This window comes from Fundulus heteroclitus, chromosome 6 (genome assembly GCF_011125445.2).
Source record: "Fundulus heteroclitus isolate FHET01 chromosome 6, MU-UCD_Fhet_4.1, whole genome shotgun sequence".
Lineage (NCBI taxonomy): Eukaryota > Metazoa > Chordata > Actinopteri > Cyprinodontiformes > Fundulidae > Fundulus > Fundulus heteroclitus.
Window position 1 is genome coordinate 19,469,274 of NC_046366.1, and position 19,154 is coordinate 19,488,427.

Consider the following 19,154-nt stretch of genomic DNA (forward strand, 5'->3'; position numbering starts at 1 on the left):
AAAGGTTTATGTAACGTTTGAGGCTCTAAATTAGTTTTATGCAGCTAGACTTGGGGCATAAATTGCTCTTTAGATTGTAAAGGTTGCAGACTCCAGGTCTAGACTCCAACACGTGAATGTGTTCTGCTCCGATCTAAACGATTCAATCGTGTTCTGGCTCTATGTTTGGGCTAGTTGCTGTGCAAAAAAACATAAACCTCCACTGCAATCTCAGAAGTCTTCTTCACCCTTTAACAGGTTTTATTTCAGGATTTCACTGTATTTTATTGTATCGATCCTTCAGTCATCCATGGTCATTTGCTTAGAAAAACTTTTTTCCTCATGTTTGCTGTGTCCCCTACCTGGAAAACTGTAAGTGTGACATCTGATGGCTTTCATCCTGCTGGTCTTCCATAAATGCTAGCTTTGTGAAATGCATGTCAAACAGCTGTCCTTTCAACAGTTTCTAACACCTGAGCAGTGAATATCTGCAGCTCCTCCAAAATTAATATATACTTATTCTTAGTTGCTTATTTGATTAGGGGCTTCCAGCCTCTAAGTTTAGTTTGTAAGTCATATCTCTTTCTATCTCTCGATGGTGCATTGGACAGAGCTCTATGAGATGTTCAAAGATTGTCATGGTGTAATTACCTAACCATTTTTTTAAACTTCCCCACAACTTTGTCCTTGACTTTTCTGCTGTGTTCCTTGGACTTCATGGTGCTGTTTGTTCACTAATGTTCTCTATCAATCCTTTGAGACTGGCACAGAACGACTATATCTATACTGAGATTACATCACCTACAATTAAACCATATTTACTAATTATGGGACTTCTGGATGCAATTGATGGTGCTGACTTTTATTGAGTGGATAACAGAGTAAAGGGGGCGGGATAAAAACACACAGCACAGTTATTTGATAAATGAAACAAAGAAACTTACAGGTTAGTTTTGGACAGGAAGAACTGGTCATGGAGCAAGGGCAGATAAACGGGCATGTTGAAGAGAGTCAAATGGACAGGGTAATGGAAGAATCCAGCCATGTGCAACAACAAACCAGGAGCTCAAATACATTGAGGCAGGGTTGGAAAATAAGGAAACCAGAAGCAGAGTGTGGCATCATAGAAGCAGGGAAGCTGATGGAGGGAGACTAATTAACACAAATGGAGCTGAACAGAGACACAAAGAAAATATGAAACAAACTGGAAAAATCTAACAGCAAAAAAACAAAAACAAAATTCAACCATAAACCAAAATAAATTAATAATGAACTAATATGCAACACCTTAGACAACATAAACAACAGAGACACAAGAGAAACCCAAACGCAGCGGCAATGTGATAGGGTTATACATTTTGTCATGTACTGTAAGGGGTAATCCTCAAAGAAATATGTCAATTGCATGTTAGCGGATCTAATTTATCACTTTCTATCTGATGCATTTGATTGGACTAAGGGAAACCGAAATAAAACAAATGCAATGGTTTGGTTGAAAACCATACATACAGCCCTAATGAGGCAACATCCGATGACTGGCAGGGGTTGCCAGTGACCAAGAAAATATTTTTACCTGGTTGAAGGCAATTTTGCCTTAACCCTCCACCACCAAGCCTCATGTTTCGTATTTATTTATTTTTTGTTCCTTTTGTGATATAGTGGGAGCAGGAAGTGCAATGACTCTTTGGCCTTTAAAAACTCACTTGGGCATGTATGGAAATAAAATGGTAGGACCAGTGCATACAAATATAGTCACAAATCTCAGCATTTCCTCGGTTAAGCTTTTTCTACCAGTGACTCTCAGTGACTTTCCAGTTCTGAGTCGTTTTCCCTCATATTTTATCACTATACTCCCGATCCTAAAGCCTTGAGCCAAATTTCAGAAGGCATCCAACTGGACCCAGAAGTGAAATTAGAGGAATGGCTTATTATGGGTTTTTCTGAAGTTCATGAACGGTTTGCCACAATTGCTATGATCCCTTCTGTCCCTAAAACTTTTTTTGCAGGGAGCAGCACACTTTGCTGTGTGTTGCAAACATCAACAAGGCCCTTCTTCCTCTAATTGTCGGAAATAACACTTGCTTTTAGCAGACAGCTGCATTATTGTTGCATATAGCACATTCACGAGATAGTACGAGCTTCCCAGTTGCAAACAAAAAAACTGACGCAAAGTTTTTATACTCTTTTTACATTGCTCTAAATGCCATGGGTCTGCCAGCCAAAGTGCTAAAGGCAGAGTATACTGCATTCAGTCTGTTAAGCTACCACATAAGTACGCATTGCATTTTCAGCCACTTTAAGCATTCATCATGATGAGGTGAGGGAATCTTCACAGAGCGTCTATACAGCATAGGATAAGATTTAAATCAGGGGTCACCAACATGGTGCCCGAGGGCACTAGGTAGCCCCCAAGGACCACATGTGGCGCCCTCAAGCACAACCCTCCAGTGAGCTGCATCTAAAATGTTATTTTAGTCTGTTGCTCTACTTCTGTAATCACACTTGCATTTATATAGATTTACAAATGACAGCATCTTAAAAAAGAACATTGCAAAAATATTTATCGGTGAGCGCTGACTCTTCTACTTCAAAGATCAGTACTGGTAGCCCTTCGTGTGACACAGTACCTAAGAAGTATCTCTCAGTTTCAAAAAGGTTAGTGACCCCTGATTTAGAGTCTTTATTAGAGGCTAATTGCAGCAATAGTGGTTGGGTTTGTCATACCTTCTAAAGTGGTTTGAAAAGTATTTGAACAATTTAATTATCAGCACATTTCTTTAGTGAAGGGATATCCCACCTTACAAAATATTTGGTTTTAGGAATAGTTCTTACCTAAAACGCTGGAACATGCACATAGCACTTTTGATAGCACACTGCACTTTAAAGTTTTTTTTTTACTAATTTGCACATCACCAGGGTTTCGGCCTTTAGAAATAAGAATTATGAATGTGATTTTGGTGATATCTTTTAAGTGTCTGTGTGTAGTGTATGTGGTATGTTTTAAAGGGTTTTAGAGTAACCAGCTTTATAGGAACTTTTAAGAAGTAATCAATAACTTTCTTTCTCTATGGAGTATAAATATGATATTAGACAGAGGCCAGTTTCTCTTAGCCTCCCAGGCTTGACAACAACTCATATTTTGTCTGGACGACATGCGCAGTGAGCAGGACAGCATGGAGGTAAAATGTTATCCAAAATTGTTAATGTCACAATCTACATTCCAAAAGATGTTAGTGTTTACATTTTTTTTGTTTTTTGTTTTTAAGTTTTGCTGCTTTTAGTTCTTGCTCTATTCTGTACTAATTTTATGTTGTAGCACTTTGAGATTGAAAAATATAAAGTGCAGTACAAATTCAATTAATTATTATTATTATTATTATTATTATTATTAATTATTATTAATTATTAATTATAATAATAATAATAATAATAATAATAATAATTATTATTATTATTATTATTATTATTATTATTATTATTATTATTATTATTATTATTATTATAAAGATTGTTATGTCTTTCCATTACAAGCATAGACATATTTAGTTTAGAAAACTCCTCTGGGCTTTAACTGCAACCTAGTACATTCACGAGGTAAGATTTGGAGTCAGCTTTGTGGCAACAAACACTCCAGGAGGATCTGGTTTAAAGACCAGGGGAATCTTGTTTAAGTTCTTGTCATCCTGAACTCTTTGAAACACAGTGTGACATTAAATAAAAATGCCAGACCCTACATAATCATAGCAGTCCCCAAAACCTTTTTTATTTATTATATTATTATTATTAAGTTTATTTGATAGGGACAGAAAAAAACATTGCTACAATTTGAAGTGCAACCAATGCCAAGTTCATTGGTCATTTAGCTAACAGCTAATTTACAGACCATGTCCCCAAGACAAGACAAATACAAACAGTAAGATACGAACATGAAAAACATACTTTATCTTCTAGAAAACCATTTGGGATGAGGGAAAGAGAGGAGTATGAAAACCTAGGACCCCCTCTCTGTCTAATGGGACTGATTTAAAAATCCCCATTTTAATAGTTTTTGAAGAAAAAAAACAAGTACTGGCTACATTTCAAATATCAAACCTAACATCTAACATCTTTTTCAGTGTGGGATATATGAAGTTAATTAATCTCAAGGTTTTCGGCACAATATTACCACAGGTGCACAATGATGATGCCAGCGCAGCATATGCTTTTTTTAATTTGTTTTTACAAAATGGGAGTACTGTACCAGCTTCTGCCAGTAAAAGTCCACATAAACTCAATCCAACTGTCACAAAACTCACTCAAGTGGCCTTAAAACGATAATCCATTTTAAATCTCATCAGAAACACTCGATTTATGTAGGCCTGAGGGGCCTAGGGGGAAAAAAGAGCAGTTTCCTCATTTGGAAACATGCAGCATTGACTATGCTGCATTTCACCATAAATTATGTGGTTTATAGGAGATTTTAAGTGTTTAAACATAAAATCTGAACATCCATGTACTCCTGCTGAAACAATGAAACAGTGATAGGAACATAATGAAAACTGCAAAAAGCAAAGACTATTTCTGTAAATCATTATTACATTTGGCCAGTTTTGTAAAATGTTAATAAACTATAAATCTAATGAATGAAAGTTTTGATTCTTAACATTTTATGAATTAGCTTTTTTATGTGAAACTGTATTTGAATGGCACAGCTATCTCTACCTGTGCCATGCAAACCTGATTTAAAATGTGATTAAACAAAAAAGACAAGCGTGTGACAAGTTTAAAATGTACCAAAGAAAGAAATTTGTCTGCAAGTATCCTAATATTTATTAAATAATGGTATTCCTGTGAAGCCTTAAAGGCCCGAACCAATCAGGCTAAACAACAGCTTCATACACCAGGCTTATTTTATTTAAAACACTTTAACTACTTTATTTAAACTACCTCTTTTTGCTGTAAAATGCCTCGTTTAGTATTTTATTGATTGTTGTCTTTTTTGTACTTTTTTAGTACTTAAATTGCACCAGAAGTTGCAGTGAAGGTCTGTGTGGATCGAAATATAAACTTAGCTGTCTGTCCTGCATCTAATGCAAGTCTGACTTTGACATCTTTGACTAAGCCGGCCTTAATTTGAAAACAGCTACTTGTGGCAAACTTTGACGGGTGCCTAATTAGAAAATTTTAAAATATCAAAGCTCAATTTGTTTCTTTCCCAAAGCTCCTGAAGACTTCAGTCATGTAAATTCTGTGCAAATCTGTCAACCACCCAGCTGTTCAGCTTTCACTGGTCAACAAACGTGCTGCTGATGTCCTTTTTATGTAAGACAGAGAGTGAAAGGGAGAACGAAGGAGAGAGAAATATGAAACACAGAGGAAAAAGAAAGATGTGGGTGTCAGATTGAAATGAGATGTCAAGATGCCAACAGCAATCCTCCCTGCGTGTTTGAATGCTGCTACATAAACGGCATAGTCCGATTAATTCACTACAGCCAGTCCTACATGGAACAAATTAACACTCTCATCATGTTTGTCTTCCCATTTTCCATTTCTCTACCTCTTCAATTCCATGCTCCTTCATCCATCTGCTCTTTCTATGCTTTTGCGAGACACATTCAATTGACAGAGGTCCTGGGGGTGAATCAGAGCGAGCTTTAGACACGACCGCCAATCCACTTATCCACCCACCTACCTCTGACTCCAGAACCTGACTGCGCCGTGCAAACACACTTCCTTCTGCACCTATGTGTCATGTTTTCTTATAGATGTATGTAGCGTGTATGACAAACAAACGTATCTACAAGAATGTAGAACCGTGAGGTCAACAATTCACAAGCATATCTCAAACACGAGAGATGGTGTGTCCGCATTGGAGGTCGCTCAGCCGCAGCATAAGCTCACATGTGACAAACGTTGATAAACGGCGACACCACGCACACGCACACGCATGAACGCTCCGACACCGTTTGACAATCAACGTCTGAAATTAATCCTCTGCTTCACCTGCCACAGCCTGGTAAACTAAAAAATGAATTCTGTCTAAATTAATTGAAAAGTCAGTTGCCGAATATTAATTTAAAAAAATTCCTAAAAGTTTGTTCTTGACTTTGAAGTTTGACATGCTTCCAAATATCCCAACACGCATGTAATCTATCCCTCTCTCATTAGATTTGCGTCTCATTTTCACATTTTGCCGTTTCACATTTTGTCGTGTTAACGTGTATTCTATTACGACTTCTTACAAACGAACACAAAGTAGCACATAATTGTGAATCCATCCATTTCCTATACCGGCTTAATGTCTTAGCGCAGGGCACTGCCCATGTGGGCTAAACCCTGGAGAGGTCACCCGTGTAACACAGAGTCAAATGTAGATTTGACCTTTTTGCTGTAAAAAAAACAGCAGTAAAAACCACACTGCTGTGCAGCCAAGGTGGGAAGGTTGTGAAGGCTTCAAATGTCTTTTTGTGGCATATCTCTCCCAGTTTTGCACATCTAGAAACTGAAATGATAGACGTTCTTCTTTGCAAAAGACATCAAGCTCAGTCAGATTATAAGGCAAATGTGTAAATAATTATTCAAATTTTCACAATCCCAGAAACACCGGGTGAGGAAAAGAAGTTGCAACAAGCTTTCAGTCTGTTTAATTAATTAGTCCAAGGGCAATTAATAGCTACAATTCTTTTGAACATTTAACCCTTAGTTTCCCTCATCCAAACTGCAAAGCAATAAAACCTCTTCTGTTTGTTGCTCTGTATCGTCCACCAGGCCACCAGTTCTCAGACTCCTAATCTGACTTAGTGTTAAATACGGACAAGGTTTTAATAGTGGGGGATTTTAACATCCATGTTGACGCTGAATGTGATAACCTTGATGTAGCAATTAAAATGATCATAGATTCAATTGGTTTTGCTCAAAATATGCACAAACCGACGCATTCTTGCCTTCATACTTTGGACATTGTACTGACACATGGGACTGATTGTGAAGAAATAACGCCATTTCCTTACATGCCTGTCCTATCTGACCATTTCTGGATAACTCTTGAGTTTTGATAACCCAAAAAAAGCATCATTAGAGCATCGTATTTCTCATCATAAATAGAGGAGAATAACAATAATCCCTGGTTTCTTTTCAGTACAGTTGCAACTTCATTTTAAAGATGATACAGTTGGCCTTATCTTTCAGAGTCTAACCATTTTTCTCTCCTAGACATAGCTATTAGCTCAGATTTTAGTGCAACTACCTGTATGTGCTTTTTTTCCTTCTCTTGACTGGAAAACTGGCTCAGAACTTACTGCTTATGTTTCCTTAGATAGAAAACCTTAACTAATCAACAGGACAATGACCCTGTTCACTTAGACATAACGGATGGATGTCAATAAGTATTGGTAAAGTGGGGAAAAGGTTAAGTTTAGCTGAGTGGCTGGTGTTACTTGAAAGAAAGGGGAGCCACTTAATATCCAGCAACACTTGCTATTCGTTCCCACCTGTTCACTTCTTTATTAACCAATTGAAGGGTTACACGCCACATGCTCAGGTGGCTCTAAAGTAATATATCTGTAACCCCTGAGTGTCACCCAATTGCACATAGGCATAAGCATTTTTTTTTAACTTAAAAAGTCCTTTTGTAGATAACTAAACTTTGAAATATAATCTAACATTATAAGTCATTCAATCCTGCAAAAACACTTTCTGCAGAATACTAAAATAGGTCTTTACATTAATCTACAACTACAAATTACTGAGTTACACAAATCTGAAGATGGGTTGATTTTTGCCATCATTCAACTTCTGAATCTCCAGTATGCCGTTGTTTTGGGAGCATTCAACAGGAGGTCTTATTTTTAACATACCTCAAGCCAACTGGGATTTTAATTTCTTGTAAATTTTTTGAAATTCTTTTGAAAACTACTGATACATGCAGGACACTGGGACATTTTAACCAATCAAAAACTTCATATCACATAGATTTTTTTTAACAAATTAGAAGTAATATAACTGGCTCTTGTAATGTTTGATCCACAAAAATAACTCAATTTAAAATAATTTCTACATTTCCCTTAGATCTACTAATTATCTCCATTAAAAAATACATGTCATTGTAGATGAACTGCAGCACCTGGTGGCTTGCAGATGGGGTAATGCAATCATTTCAACCAGTTCTGCTGGAGCAGAGACCCATGCATAACATGAAGGACAGTGATTTCTTAGACTATGGCTGAGAACAGCATCAAACATATATAAGTTTGAAGCTGAGAACATCAAACATATATAGCACTTTTTTGGGCACGCAAAGACGCTTTGAAAACAATTAAAAAAACTGAAATAATCAGTTATATACTACGGAAAAGCAAGATTAAATATTTGGGTTTTGAAATGTGAGTTCCTGATGGTTTGGGACAGTGAGCGATTTTAATCTGGACAATTAGGACATTTCTCCCTTTTTATATCATTCAGTGCAAAGAAGACAAAGAGGAAACATGAAAAAGAAATGCAAGAATAAGGCAAGGAAGGAATGGGAGAGGGCATAGATGCTGGGAGGAGTGATGAGTTGAACAATGAACATGTGAGTCTAACTAACTGAACTTGCTGCAGTGGAGCCAGAACTGAACTAAGGCAACTGGGGGAGACTAAGACCCTGTCCATACTGAGACGAGATTAGGTGCATTTCCAAAGGTAGTCTGTCGTTTAGGCTGTGCATCCACACGGGTCCAACGTTTTTGGAGAAAGAAGACGATCCCTTTGGCAACCAGATTCCAGTGGACACATTTTAAAACACTGTTTGTTTTTTTTCATGTGTGCATGCGAGTTGCATCTTTTTTTAAACAATGACGTCGTAGCCTCATCTCTCTCTGTAACCCTCTCATTCACAAATAATAACAAAGATGGCACCGTCTGGTGTTGCTTTCATGCTAAGGCAAATAGTTGTTATAACTGCTAGTAGTATTCTCTGACTCTTCCTTTCTAACAAACCCGCTCTACACGTCGTGTTCCCTGCCAGCCCATTCATAAAGATCACGTTGAACATGTGTAAAAGTTTGAGTTGGACCCCCAGCCATTTTGCTGCGTTTCCTTCACATGAGTTGTATGCCCGGTGCTTTTGGCATGTTTTTGTGGCAATGTCACACAGGGCAACCCATGGGCCTGGCATACCTATGACACAGTTTTCAGTGGTGCTGCTTCCTCTAGTGTGGACACATGTATTTTCTTAATAATTTATGATAATTTACCGTGTTCGTCTTCGTGTGGACAGGGCCTGGAAATAAACGCCGAAACCAACTAAATATTACAATGGACCACAGGAGAAATAACCAATTAACACTGACACAGGGAAACACAGGGAGAAATTAAACTATGAGGAAACGCAGAAAGTTAAATAGCAAAACACAAACATATACTCGAAGTCCCAAGGAAAATTCAAGCAATACGTATCAACAATGCTTATTCATTACTGACATTACACTACTATGCTAATATCCTCCCCTAGGTGTAAAAATTTTATCCTCTGTGACTCAGAGCTAAGAAAAGTCTGCTGACTGCATGAGCCACTCAACAATTTAGTTTTTTTTTTTTTTATGGCTTTGATCTGCATTTTTTAGAAAGCTTTTTATTTGACCTGTGTGCAAACATAAAGTGCCCGTCTCTCAAAAACAAAAAAACAAAACAAAAAAACATCCACTTATGACACACAAAACAAACAAAGTGATAAAAGTAAAGTAATGATTATGGATAAATAATTTTTCATTTAAACCAAATATTTTCATCACAGTTTTTTATGTGATTCTAACAGGTGTTCTCAAAGCAGCAACCGGAACCAGCCATTTGTCATTTCTAAGAAAAAAGAGGGTTTATAATTGCTAGTCCTGGCTTAAACGTGAACCTGTAGGATCATTACATGATCCTGGCTTGTGGGTGGCAGCATAATATACTCAAAAATGTTTTGTCATGAATATACCAGTGTGTATCTTAATATTACAGATGACAGCAATGCAGTATTTGTAGGTGGCTATGTTCAAGCATTCACTTTTTGCATGCAAAAGTCATGTTCAGCATGTTGTATCAAGTCTATTTCCAGCAGGTGCCAACACTTTGTAGAGCTTAGTAGTGCCAAAAATAGAAAATGTCACAGAGAATGTTGAAAGCTAAGATGAGAAAGTCGGGAATTAAATTATATTTCAGTCATCGTTGCAATATTTATCAGTACTATCCCAGTGGCATGTTTTTCAGCCGTCCATGCCCAACAGCTGCCTTCCTTTGCAAACACCAGATTTACTTTCTCTCAGAGTATGTAATGAACCCTACTGCTCTTAGAACATCCTTTATCATCACTTTTGGCATTTATGCAGACACGGAAATACATATTTCATCCTATGGTTTAGATTGAAATGGCTCAACTTAACTCACCCACTGAGAACAACTATAAAGTCCATGACGTTCCAGCCATTCCTCAGGTAGGATCCTTTATGGAAAACAAAACCAAGCGCGACCAGCTTGATCCCCGCCTCGAAGCAGAATATCCCAATAAAGTACGGTTCTGTCTTCTCCTGTGGGAGTAAAGTCAGCACAGAGGTCAGAAGCGCCTTCAGACGAAACTGAATTCATAGTTCTCTCAGTAATAGAACAACAAAGTAATCCATGTTGACGATGGCAGGTACTATTTAATTGTAGAAACTGTCATCGTTTTTCATCTCTGGAAAAAAAGGTCCTTACAGCAAAATGGTTTTACTCACTAACCATAAACTATCAACAAAATGTATTTCCTAGCTGAGGAAAATGCTAGGATAACCAACCTCTAATAGCTAGTGTTTAGCTGAAATAACTTCAGTGTTACTCTGCTTGTAGCCATCTACCCGTCTCGGATATCAGTCTGAGAAAAACGTCGGCCCACACCTCACTTTTAGCTGTGAGATGTGAAAGGAATGTACAACTTGTTTCACGTCACCTCAAAGCATCCCTAAGAGCTAGAAACAGGCTTGGACTTCGGGATTTTTCATTTGTTCATTTTCAGCCAGTCCTTGGTGGCTTTACTGGTATGTTTTGGATCATTGACGTGTTGCAAGGTCTCTTATAACAAAGTAGACTTTGTGGCAGACTTTATGATTATGAACTGCAAAGGCCCTGTTGCAGCTAAGCATTAACATACCATGATTTCTAGATCTATGCTTCACATTTGGTACAAGGTTCTCTTCCTTGGATGCTGTATTTGGTTTAGACTACATGTGACCTCTGTTCAAGTATTCCATGCAAATTTAACTTCCAGGTTGCATTTTCCCATCAATTTTAACAAGAGCCTGCTGCGGGTCCCCATAATGACATTGTGTGATTTTTGTAGACATCTTTTAGCATTTTGTTGTTTGCTTTTGGGGTGAACTTGTTTGGAAGTCCAGACCAGGGGATGTTATGGGCCCGGGGTCTTCAACCATGGTCCTCAGGACCCCTTGCCCTGCATGTTTTAAGTGTCTCCCTTACCTCCACACACCTGACTTAAATAAATGGGTGATTAACAGGCCTCTGTAGCCTTTTAAGGCTGCTGATGAGGTCATGAAATCATTTGATTCAGATGTGATGGAGCAGAGACACAGCTAAAACATGCAGGGCAGTGGGTCCTGAGGACCAGGGTTGGAGACCCTTATAGTAGACTATTTTCAGTGTAGGTAGATGGCTGGTTTTAATTTCTTTGAGACATTTTTATAATCTCCTAGAGGTTCAAAGGTTGCTATAATCTCCTTTCTGTAGGACTCAGGCAGCTTTAATCTTTCCATGGTGTTCACACTCATTTCAGCAGTCTACAAACTAAATCTCTGATGTGCCAAAAAGCCAGAACTCTACCCCAAAGGCTGAGTAAAGATATTCTCATTAGCTATGTTTACATGCACAAATTTTCATGATCAGATTAAAATGTATTGGGATTAAATAATCGTGCACCGTTTATATGGGCACACAATCAAGTAATCCAATCATAATGTGCATGTATATGCAAAAACCTACTGTGTAAATAGCTACAGATTCTGTATATATATATATATATATATATATATATATATATATATATATATATATATATATATATATATATATATATATATATATATTTTGTCTGCACCATCAACACCAAGTCAAATTCCTTGTAAGTGCAAACCTACTTGGCAATAAACTTGATTCTGGTTCTAATTTACCTAAAAAAACACACAGAAGAAGTACTTCCGTCTTTGCTAAACTACAACAGTAGTAAACAAAACAATAGTAAACGTGTTTGTTTGTCTTCCGAGCGCCCAGGCTGGATATGCACAATGTTTAAATTACGGTTGAAATGTTACTGAGTAAGCAACAATTTTGAGCTCTTTTTTTTCAAAAAACAGAAAGGTTGAATGAGGAGCCCTGACAGTTTTGCTTTCCACCACTCAACAACACAGAAATACGTCACGTTTACGTCGGGCGCACATGCGTGCTTGGGGCAGTTTGCCACATTCGGAATAATTTGAACCTGACCAGCGTTTACATGCACGTTGATCAGATTATCACTTGGCATAAACAACCCCTCTCATTTGGAATACAACTTAATTTCGATTGAGCTTAATCCAATCATCATATTCAGATTAGGGTGTTTGCATGTTTACATTTCTCTGATCGGCCCTGTATTCCAACTGCTTTTGTCCATGTAAACGTAGCTACTGTGTTGACCTGAAGGGATATACCTGTGTGTGGTTTTAGCCATTTTAGGTTTGAATAAAACGAGGGGTTTGTTATGATTCAGGCCTGTCTGCTCTCTCCATGCCTCCACACTCATCTTGCTCCGTCCTCATCAAGATTATTCAACGCACCTATGAGCCGCTTTTCTGCGGCACCGCAATAAAGCTCACCACACACCGCTGTTCTCCACCCTTCGTAAGCCTGCTGCAGACAGCCAGACAGCGGCAGATTATTCCAGGGTTTTGGTTAGTAGATGTCCAGCGGTCTTCATGCCTGATTATCTTGTCTTGACCAAGCTTCTGATTTCTGGACCTCCACCTCGACAGTTACCACGACAAAGAGCCTTGCCCCTGGGATCTGTCTACAATTCTCGGTCCACCACACCAGTGCATGACCTGAGTCTGTCTCCTGGACTCGGACCAAGCCTCAGCCATCCTGCAGAGGTTTTCCTTTCTGCATCAGGTTTCTGGTGTTTCAATAAACCTTTTAATAAATGCAGCACAGTGTCTGGCTTGAACTTTGGGGTTTCCTGTCTTGTCAGGTGCTTGTCTGGGGTGTCCTAGTTTATTCCTACATATATTCAAATATGTTTGAAAAACACACAGGCTGATATAGGGTGTCCTATTTTCTTTCATGAGCCTGCACATGATAAACTAAATGCACCAAGTTGTGTTGCAAGGTAATAATTAAACAATAATTCAATTGCATCTAATCTGAACATTAACAACAGAAAATCTTTTATTTTCTCCCAGCTATCTCCCAGTCTTATATTACTACATTAGAACAAAGCACTGCACAGTTAAAATCCATGTATACTTACGCACAGTGCCAGGCTTTCCGGAGATAACCAGCAACTGAGTTCCAAAGTAAATCAGTAAACTACGTAAAGGCAGAAAAGGAGGTATCCCAAGCTTTGTTTTGGATATTTGTCATTCTTTACCCAATAAAATGACTAGCAAAGTATGGTTTACCAGTTTTAACCATTGACCTTTTGTTCATTAAAACTACAAAAAACATTCTCCAACACAAATCAATTAAAGTAATGATTTTAGCAACTGAAACACAGCTTCTGACTGGCCAGCGGACATTTTTACAACATCTTCATTAATATCCGCGGATTATGGTACAAAACGACCCTCGGTGGCCTCACAGTTGTTTGCAACTCCCTCATGGATCTACATCCCAGAAACCACTGATAAACCAGATTTTGTCCTCACCAGTCTTTTTGCCATGGGGGTCTTGTCTTCTCCAGGGAGGTGCTGCTCCAAGGCCAGGACGACACAGTTAGCTGTGATGGTAGCCAGGATCATGTACTCGAATGGTGTAAAGGTCAAGAGGTTAAGGAAAATTCTTTTGACCCGAAGGAAAAAAAGCTGAAAAACTGAACATGGGAAAACAGAGAGAAAATGGTGATAGCAACGCTCACTAAATCTATTCAAGACACATTTACTGGAAGGCAGAGAACAATTGTATGATGGTTGATGTACTACCATGGTACATATTTTTTCCTGGTATTGAAAGCAATCTGTTAGAGAGACTGCGAGGTATCCATGGCAACGTGCTTTTAAAAGTGCTTTTCATGAAGAGTAAGAGGAGCAGGTAAGGGAGGGAACGAGTGTGCTGTGAAGTCACCTTGGCCCAACGGTGTAACTGCAGAAAGTACAGCAAACAACTCGGGTTCCTTTCTCTACCAAATGCTGACAAGACTGCAGACTAAAGCCTTTATACATTCAGTCCGCTGTCACTGAATCACAAGTCTTTAAAGTTCGTGTCTTTTCCGCCATAGAGACGGGTTAATTAAAACTCTTCGGTTCGAAGCGTACAGGGTTAGTGTCTGAACTGAGAGGGGATCGGCATTTATCTAGTGTTTAAACCTGAGACACTCAAAAGCCTGCAGGGACCCAGAGATTTGTCGCTGAGGCCAGGCACAGAAATATGTTAGGCATTTCGCTATAAACCTACACGGTTATAACTGGTACTTTGTTCATTTTCTACCATTCTATTTCCAACTAAAACATTAGCTGCAGCCTGAACGGTCTGCCAACTTTTGAGTCGTTTTCCAGGCTCATCTATTAAACTTTAATGTAAATGTTTATGACATGCAACAAAGCAACAGGTCTGTGACAATAGCACTCCAAAGTAACATATTCCTGCGTATGTCTTTGTTTTCATTGCATGGCAAGGCTGTTGTCTGTGTAGCGCCCAAACTTTCCAAAGTTCAAAGTCAAATTTTGAGGAAACTCTTAAAATATTAGGTAATGCACAACCACTAAAAACAGAGTATTAACTGGCCTCAAGAGTATGACACTTGTACATGTGTTAAGTGGCATAAACTATTTAAGCCCTAACATTTGCTACATTCAGTTCACCAACGCTCCCATGAGGGATGTGCTGCTCATTATTAATTTTCCTGCTACGAGCGAAACGGGGTCACTGACTCAAGGAGGAGAGCTTAGATAGGGTCCTCGGAGACGCACAACGACTCACATTGACAATGTTAGGATCAGAAAGTAGTTGGAAATAGATAATATTTCAAATACTTTGCGTTCAATAAGTCCATCATTTATCTCACTCGCTCTTTCGATAACCATCACCTGTTTCCATATATTTAGTAGCCTCTTTATTGTAAACCCCATTCCCATTTGTCTCACTTAACATTTTGCAAAACTATTCAAACCCTTGAAGCGTTTTTACATTTTCCCCATGTTTTAACTGTATCTTATGTGCTAGACAAACACAAAGAATAATTGTGAAGTCCAAGGAATGTCAAATTTATTAGAAACAAAAGTCTGAAAACTTCATTGTTATTCTCTCTCCAATAAATACTCTCCAAAATGTAGAACCACACTTCACTGCAATCACAGCTAAAAGTTGCATGGTGTATGCCTCTAGCAGCTTTAAAAAGCTAAAATCTAACAAATCTGCCCATTCGTCTTTGCTAAATGGCTCGAGCTCAGTCAGATTGGATGGAGAGCGCCTGTGAACAGCAGTTTTTTAGTGTTGCTGCAAATTAGCAAAAAAAATAAGATTTGATTTAAATTAAATTTAATGTTTTTTTAAGTGTAGTCTTCCTGCCTGTTCAGGGAAACAGTTGTGCTGGGGGATAAACCTCCATCCATTGGGTTAGGGTTAGGGTTAGGGTTATGTTTCACATATAACACATATAACACATCTTCACATATCCCTTAACAGCCGGCCATGGTTAAAACCTATTGAGTCCTTAATCGTCAAGGGCCCACTGATGAGCCCTTGATGGTTGACGGGTTAATATGGGATGCAAACCCAAACTCGTTTTGCACACCCCCATACTTGATGATGGAAGTAGACATTTGCTGAATCGATGTAAAATCAATAACCAAGAGGGTTTTGGACGCTGTTAATGATGAATGAAAAGTTTGCTTTGTTTCCGGCTCTTTTATATCTTTTATATCCTTGTTTTTATCTCGTGAACTAGTACCTCTTGTGCATGCTCTCCTCTCATGCTCTCTAAGAAACTTCAGAGCGGAGCTACACGGAGTAACCGCGGATTTAGTATGCGCATTCTTTCATGGACTTACGGAGGAGGTCTGTAAGGGAACGGACACGACCAAGCGTGGAGGACGTGGAATCTGGGGGTTACGCTGATGGGAATGGTTTTCTTCAACAAAGTACTGACTATGAGAGCTGAATTCATGCTCACGCCACACTTTTCAGATTTTTATTCAGAAAAATAATTTTTCTTCCACTTTACAATTGTGTGGTACCATACAACTGTTAACCATATAAAACCATTATAAAATACACTAGGGTTTTTGGTTTGAATTTAGGGTCTGGACACTTTTCAGAGTGCTATATTTCACATGTGAGTGTGGCATTCCTTGCCCGATAAATTTCCAACAAGCAAGCCACTTGCACAAATCCCCTTGAAGCTCTGGCAGAAGTGTGCAATTACCAGTGTTACTTGACTTGTAAATATTCACAGGGATTTGTTTTGCACCCACACGCTCAGATTTTTGGACGTTTCAGGTCTCACCCAGTCAACACTCTGACACGTGCTGTTTTCACAGCCACAAAAATTACTACACTGGCCATTTTCTCTCCCACACATGCACTGTACCTCTGCCTCCGCTGATACACACATCAGTGGCCAGCTAGTGTTGACCACTTGCCCGACTCCCACACGCCCACAGAGAGCATGTGGTTAGGTAACTGTGGGAGACTGGCATGCTGTACTGGAGGGGGTGTGAGGCAGGAGGAGAGGTGGGCAGAGATGGCAGCAGAGCGGTGCTGCTGAGCTGATGATGCAAGGCACTGAGCTTCAAGAGATGCGTGAGACTAAAAAGAAAGTAAGCGAGCATCTTCTGTCGTCTTGTTGTTGCAGAATCGTGCACACGATGTTCAATGACAAGACAAATTCCTTGGAAAGCTTTCCGAATAAAGAGAAGCCGCTTGCCAGCACTACAGCAGGGAACCAGAGAAGCGCTGCCTGCTGAATTTGAACTGACTCCTACTCATGGCCAGGTTCATATTCCAATGAGCACTAAGGCAGCGGAGATGTGCCTACAAGCCACCCCCACAGTGAGCAGAGCTGCCTCTAATGATCATCACACGCTTGCTTTCTTTTTCCCGCAAGAACCAGCGACGAATAAGCTGCACAGCAACATATGAGGAGAGGAGGTAAAGGAAAGGTGACATTTTCATTAAACTGGGAGTCATTTTCGTGATGAGGAGAAGTCAGAAATTTACCAAAAACAGGACTTGAGAGGCCGAGAAGAAGAGAGAAAAAAGTTTGCTGTCCATGGTGCTGAGCTGACAAAACCGCAGCAACAACTCCGATTAAAGAAAACATTTTAAAACATGCATCATGCTTTCACTGTAAGGATATGGCCACTCTATTATCCTCCTTGCATATTTCCTAATGAGGTTGTCCTCTGCAAATATAAAAAGCGACCTGTTGACGGTGAGGCAGTTCTGCCGGTGAGGGACGGGGTTGTACAGAGCCATGGTCCGGGCCCGCTGCGCCTTGGCTTGCTTCATGGAAGCCGTCAGCCCGCCGGACGCCGTGTCCTGTCCGTCGCTACCGCGCTCCATGTCCCCTTCCCCGGAGTCTGCCGCGGCGGGAACGGACTCGTCTCCGAACCGAGCCATTCTACAAAAAAAAAAAAAAAGAAAAAAAAGAAAAAAAAGACACAGGGTTTCAACCAACTTAGATAGTTTTACTTACGAGAGGGAGTGCAAACAGTGCAATAATCCTCCACCTTCAGTCCGCTCTCAGCTTTTCGAGCTGTATGGATTCCTTAACAAGTTTCAGGATCCTCTCACTCCATCTCCGCAAGGGAGGAAAAAGAAACTTATACCGTTCAGCTTTTTCAATTTTCTTAAAAGATTCCCATGAGTCAAATCAAGACCGCGGGTTGCAGAGAAAATCAACTGTGCGAGAGCGCGCAACGCTTAGCTCTCAGCAACTTTGAATGTAAGCGCCTCTCTAAACGGGGGCAGTTTATCGGGTAAAAAAAAAGAGGGAGGGAGAAATCCAAGTTGTAATTTTCTACCAGCACACAAGCCGGTAGTAAATTGTAAAACCGTGGAAATCAAAATCTACCATGCGCGCTTCGGAAGGAGAGATCCGAGGCTCCTTTTTCAAAACTTTACGCATTTTCCCGCTGTGGTCAACTTGTTGAAAATAAGCCGCTTTGCCTCATCTGGTGAAACGTGCTTCGCGCAGAGACTGATCACCTTCTGGAAAGGAGGAAAAAAAAAAAAAAAAAAAAAAGATCAACCAGGAGCACGCAAAGCACTGGCTGTCCCCTCCCACAGCGCTATACTTCGTGGACATTTCGAAATTCATCTGAATGGAAGCTGCCGGAGAGGAGGGACGGCATTTAGTTACCATAGCAATTAGCGTTTGTTGAGGATGAACAAAAACACATCCTCCAAAACAACAAAAAAGTGACTATATACAGCATGCTGTGTGGGTTCAAAACACAATTATGTAAAGATGCTGGTGGGTGCTGTGGGAAAAGAAAATATGTGTGAAATCAAAATAAAACTAAGGACAAAATAAGCCATTAAGCGATGTAAGGCATCTGGAAGGATACGAGGTTTGTTCTGTCATGGGAATATTTCTGGCCACCTGTCAGACAGCAGTGTTGTCATCTTTTCATTAACAGTGGCAGACTGTTGCGACATGTAAAAACTGGGCCATTGTGCTAATATTGGGTTAAAAAAAATCAGGGGGTAAAATTAGAACACGAGATAGATCTAAGGGTTGCTCTCTTTTTTTAGAAGAAAGCAGAAGAAAGCAGGGTCTTTTTCACACTCCCTGCCACAAGTGAGACCTCATTAGGCGACTGGGCGCTCTCACTCCATCTGCTGCTCTCCTCTCCCCTCCCCAACTTTTTCCTGAAGATGACCACTTCAGCCCCCACAGACAGATTGTTCAACTGATGCTGCCATGGTTTTTTTTTTCTTTTGATGATTAAAACCAATGGCCGCATTAATCACCTTGAAATCCCAGCTCAGTG

General features: G+C 39.5%; 1 protein-coding gene across 7 annotated transcripts in view; it reads right to left on the bottom strand.

The window, feature by feature from the left end:
* Nucleotides 1–19,154, bottom strand: part of LOC105935453 (voltage-dependent R-type calcium channel subunit alpha-1E) — a 94,688-nt gene that overhangs the window by 61,172 nt on the left and 14,362 nt on the right. For 6 of the 7 annotated variants that reach the window (XM_036138265.1, XM_036138264.1, XM_036138263.1 and 3 more), the window contains 3 exons: nucleotides 17,516–17,779; nucleotides 13,869–13,974; nucleotides 10,366–10,505 (listed from right to left, as the gene is read on the bottom strand). In XM_036138265.1, the coding sequence (XP_035994158.1) occupies nucleotides 10,366–10,505; nucleotides 13,869–13,974; nucleotides 17,516–17,779 (510 nt within the window). Of the gene's footprint in view, nucleotides 1–10,365; nucleotides 10,506–13,868; nucleotides 13,975–17,515; nucleotides 17,780–17,888; nucleotides 18,098–19,154 lie in introns of those variants that run through there. The other variant, XM_021323215.2, reaches the window with a different exon arrangement.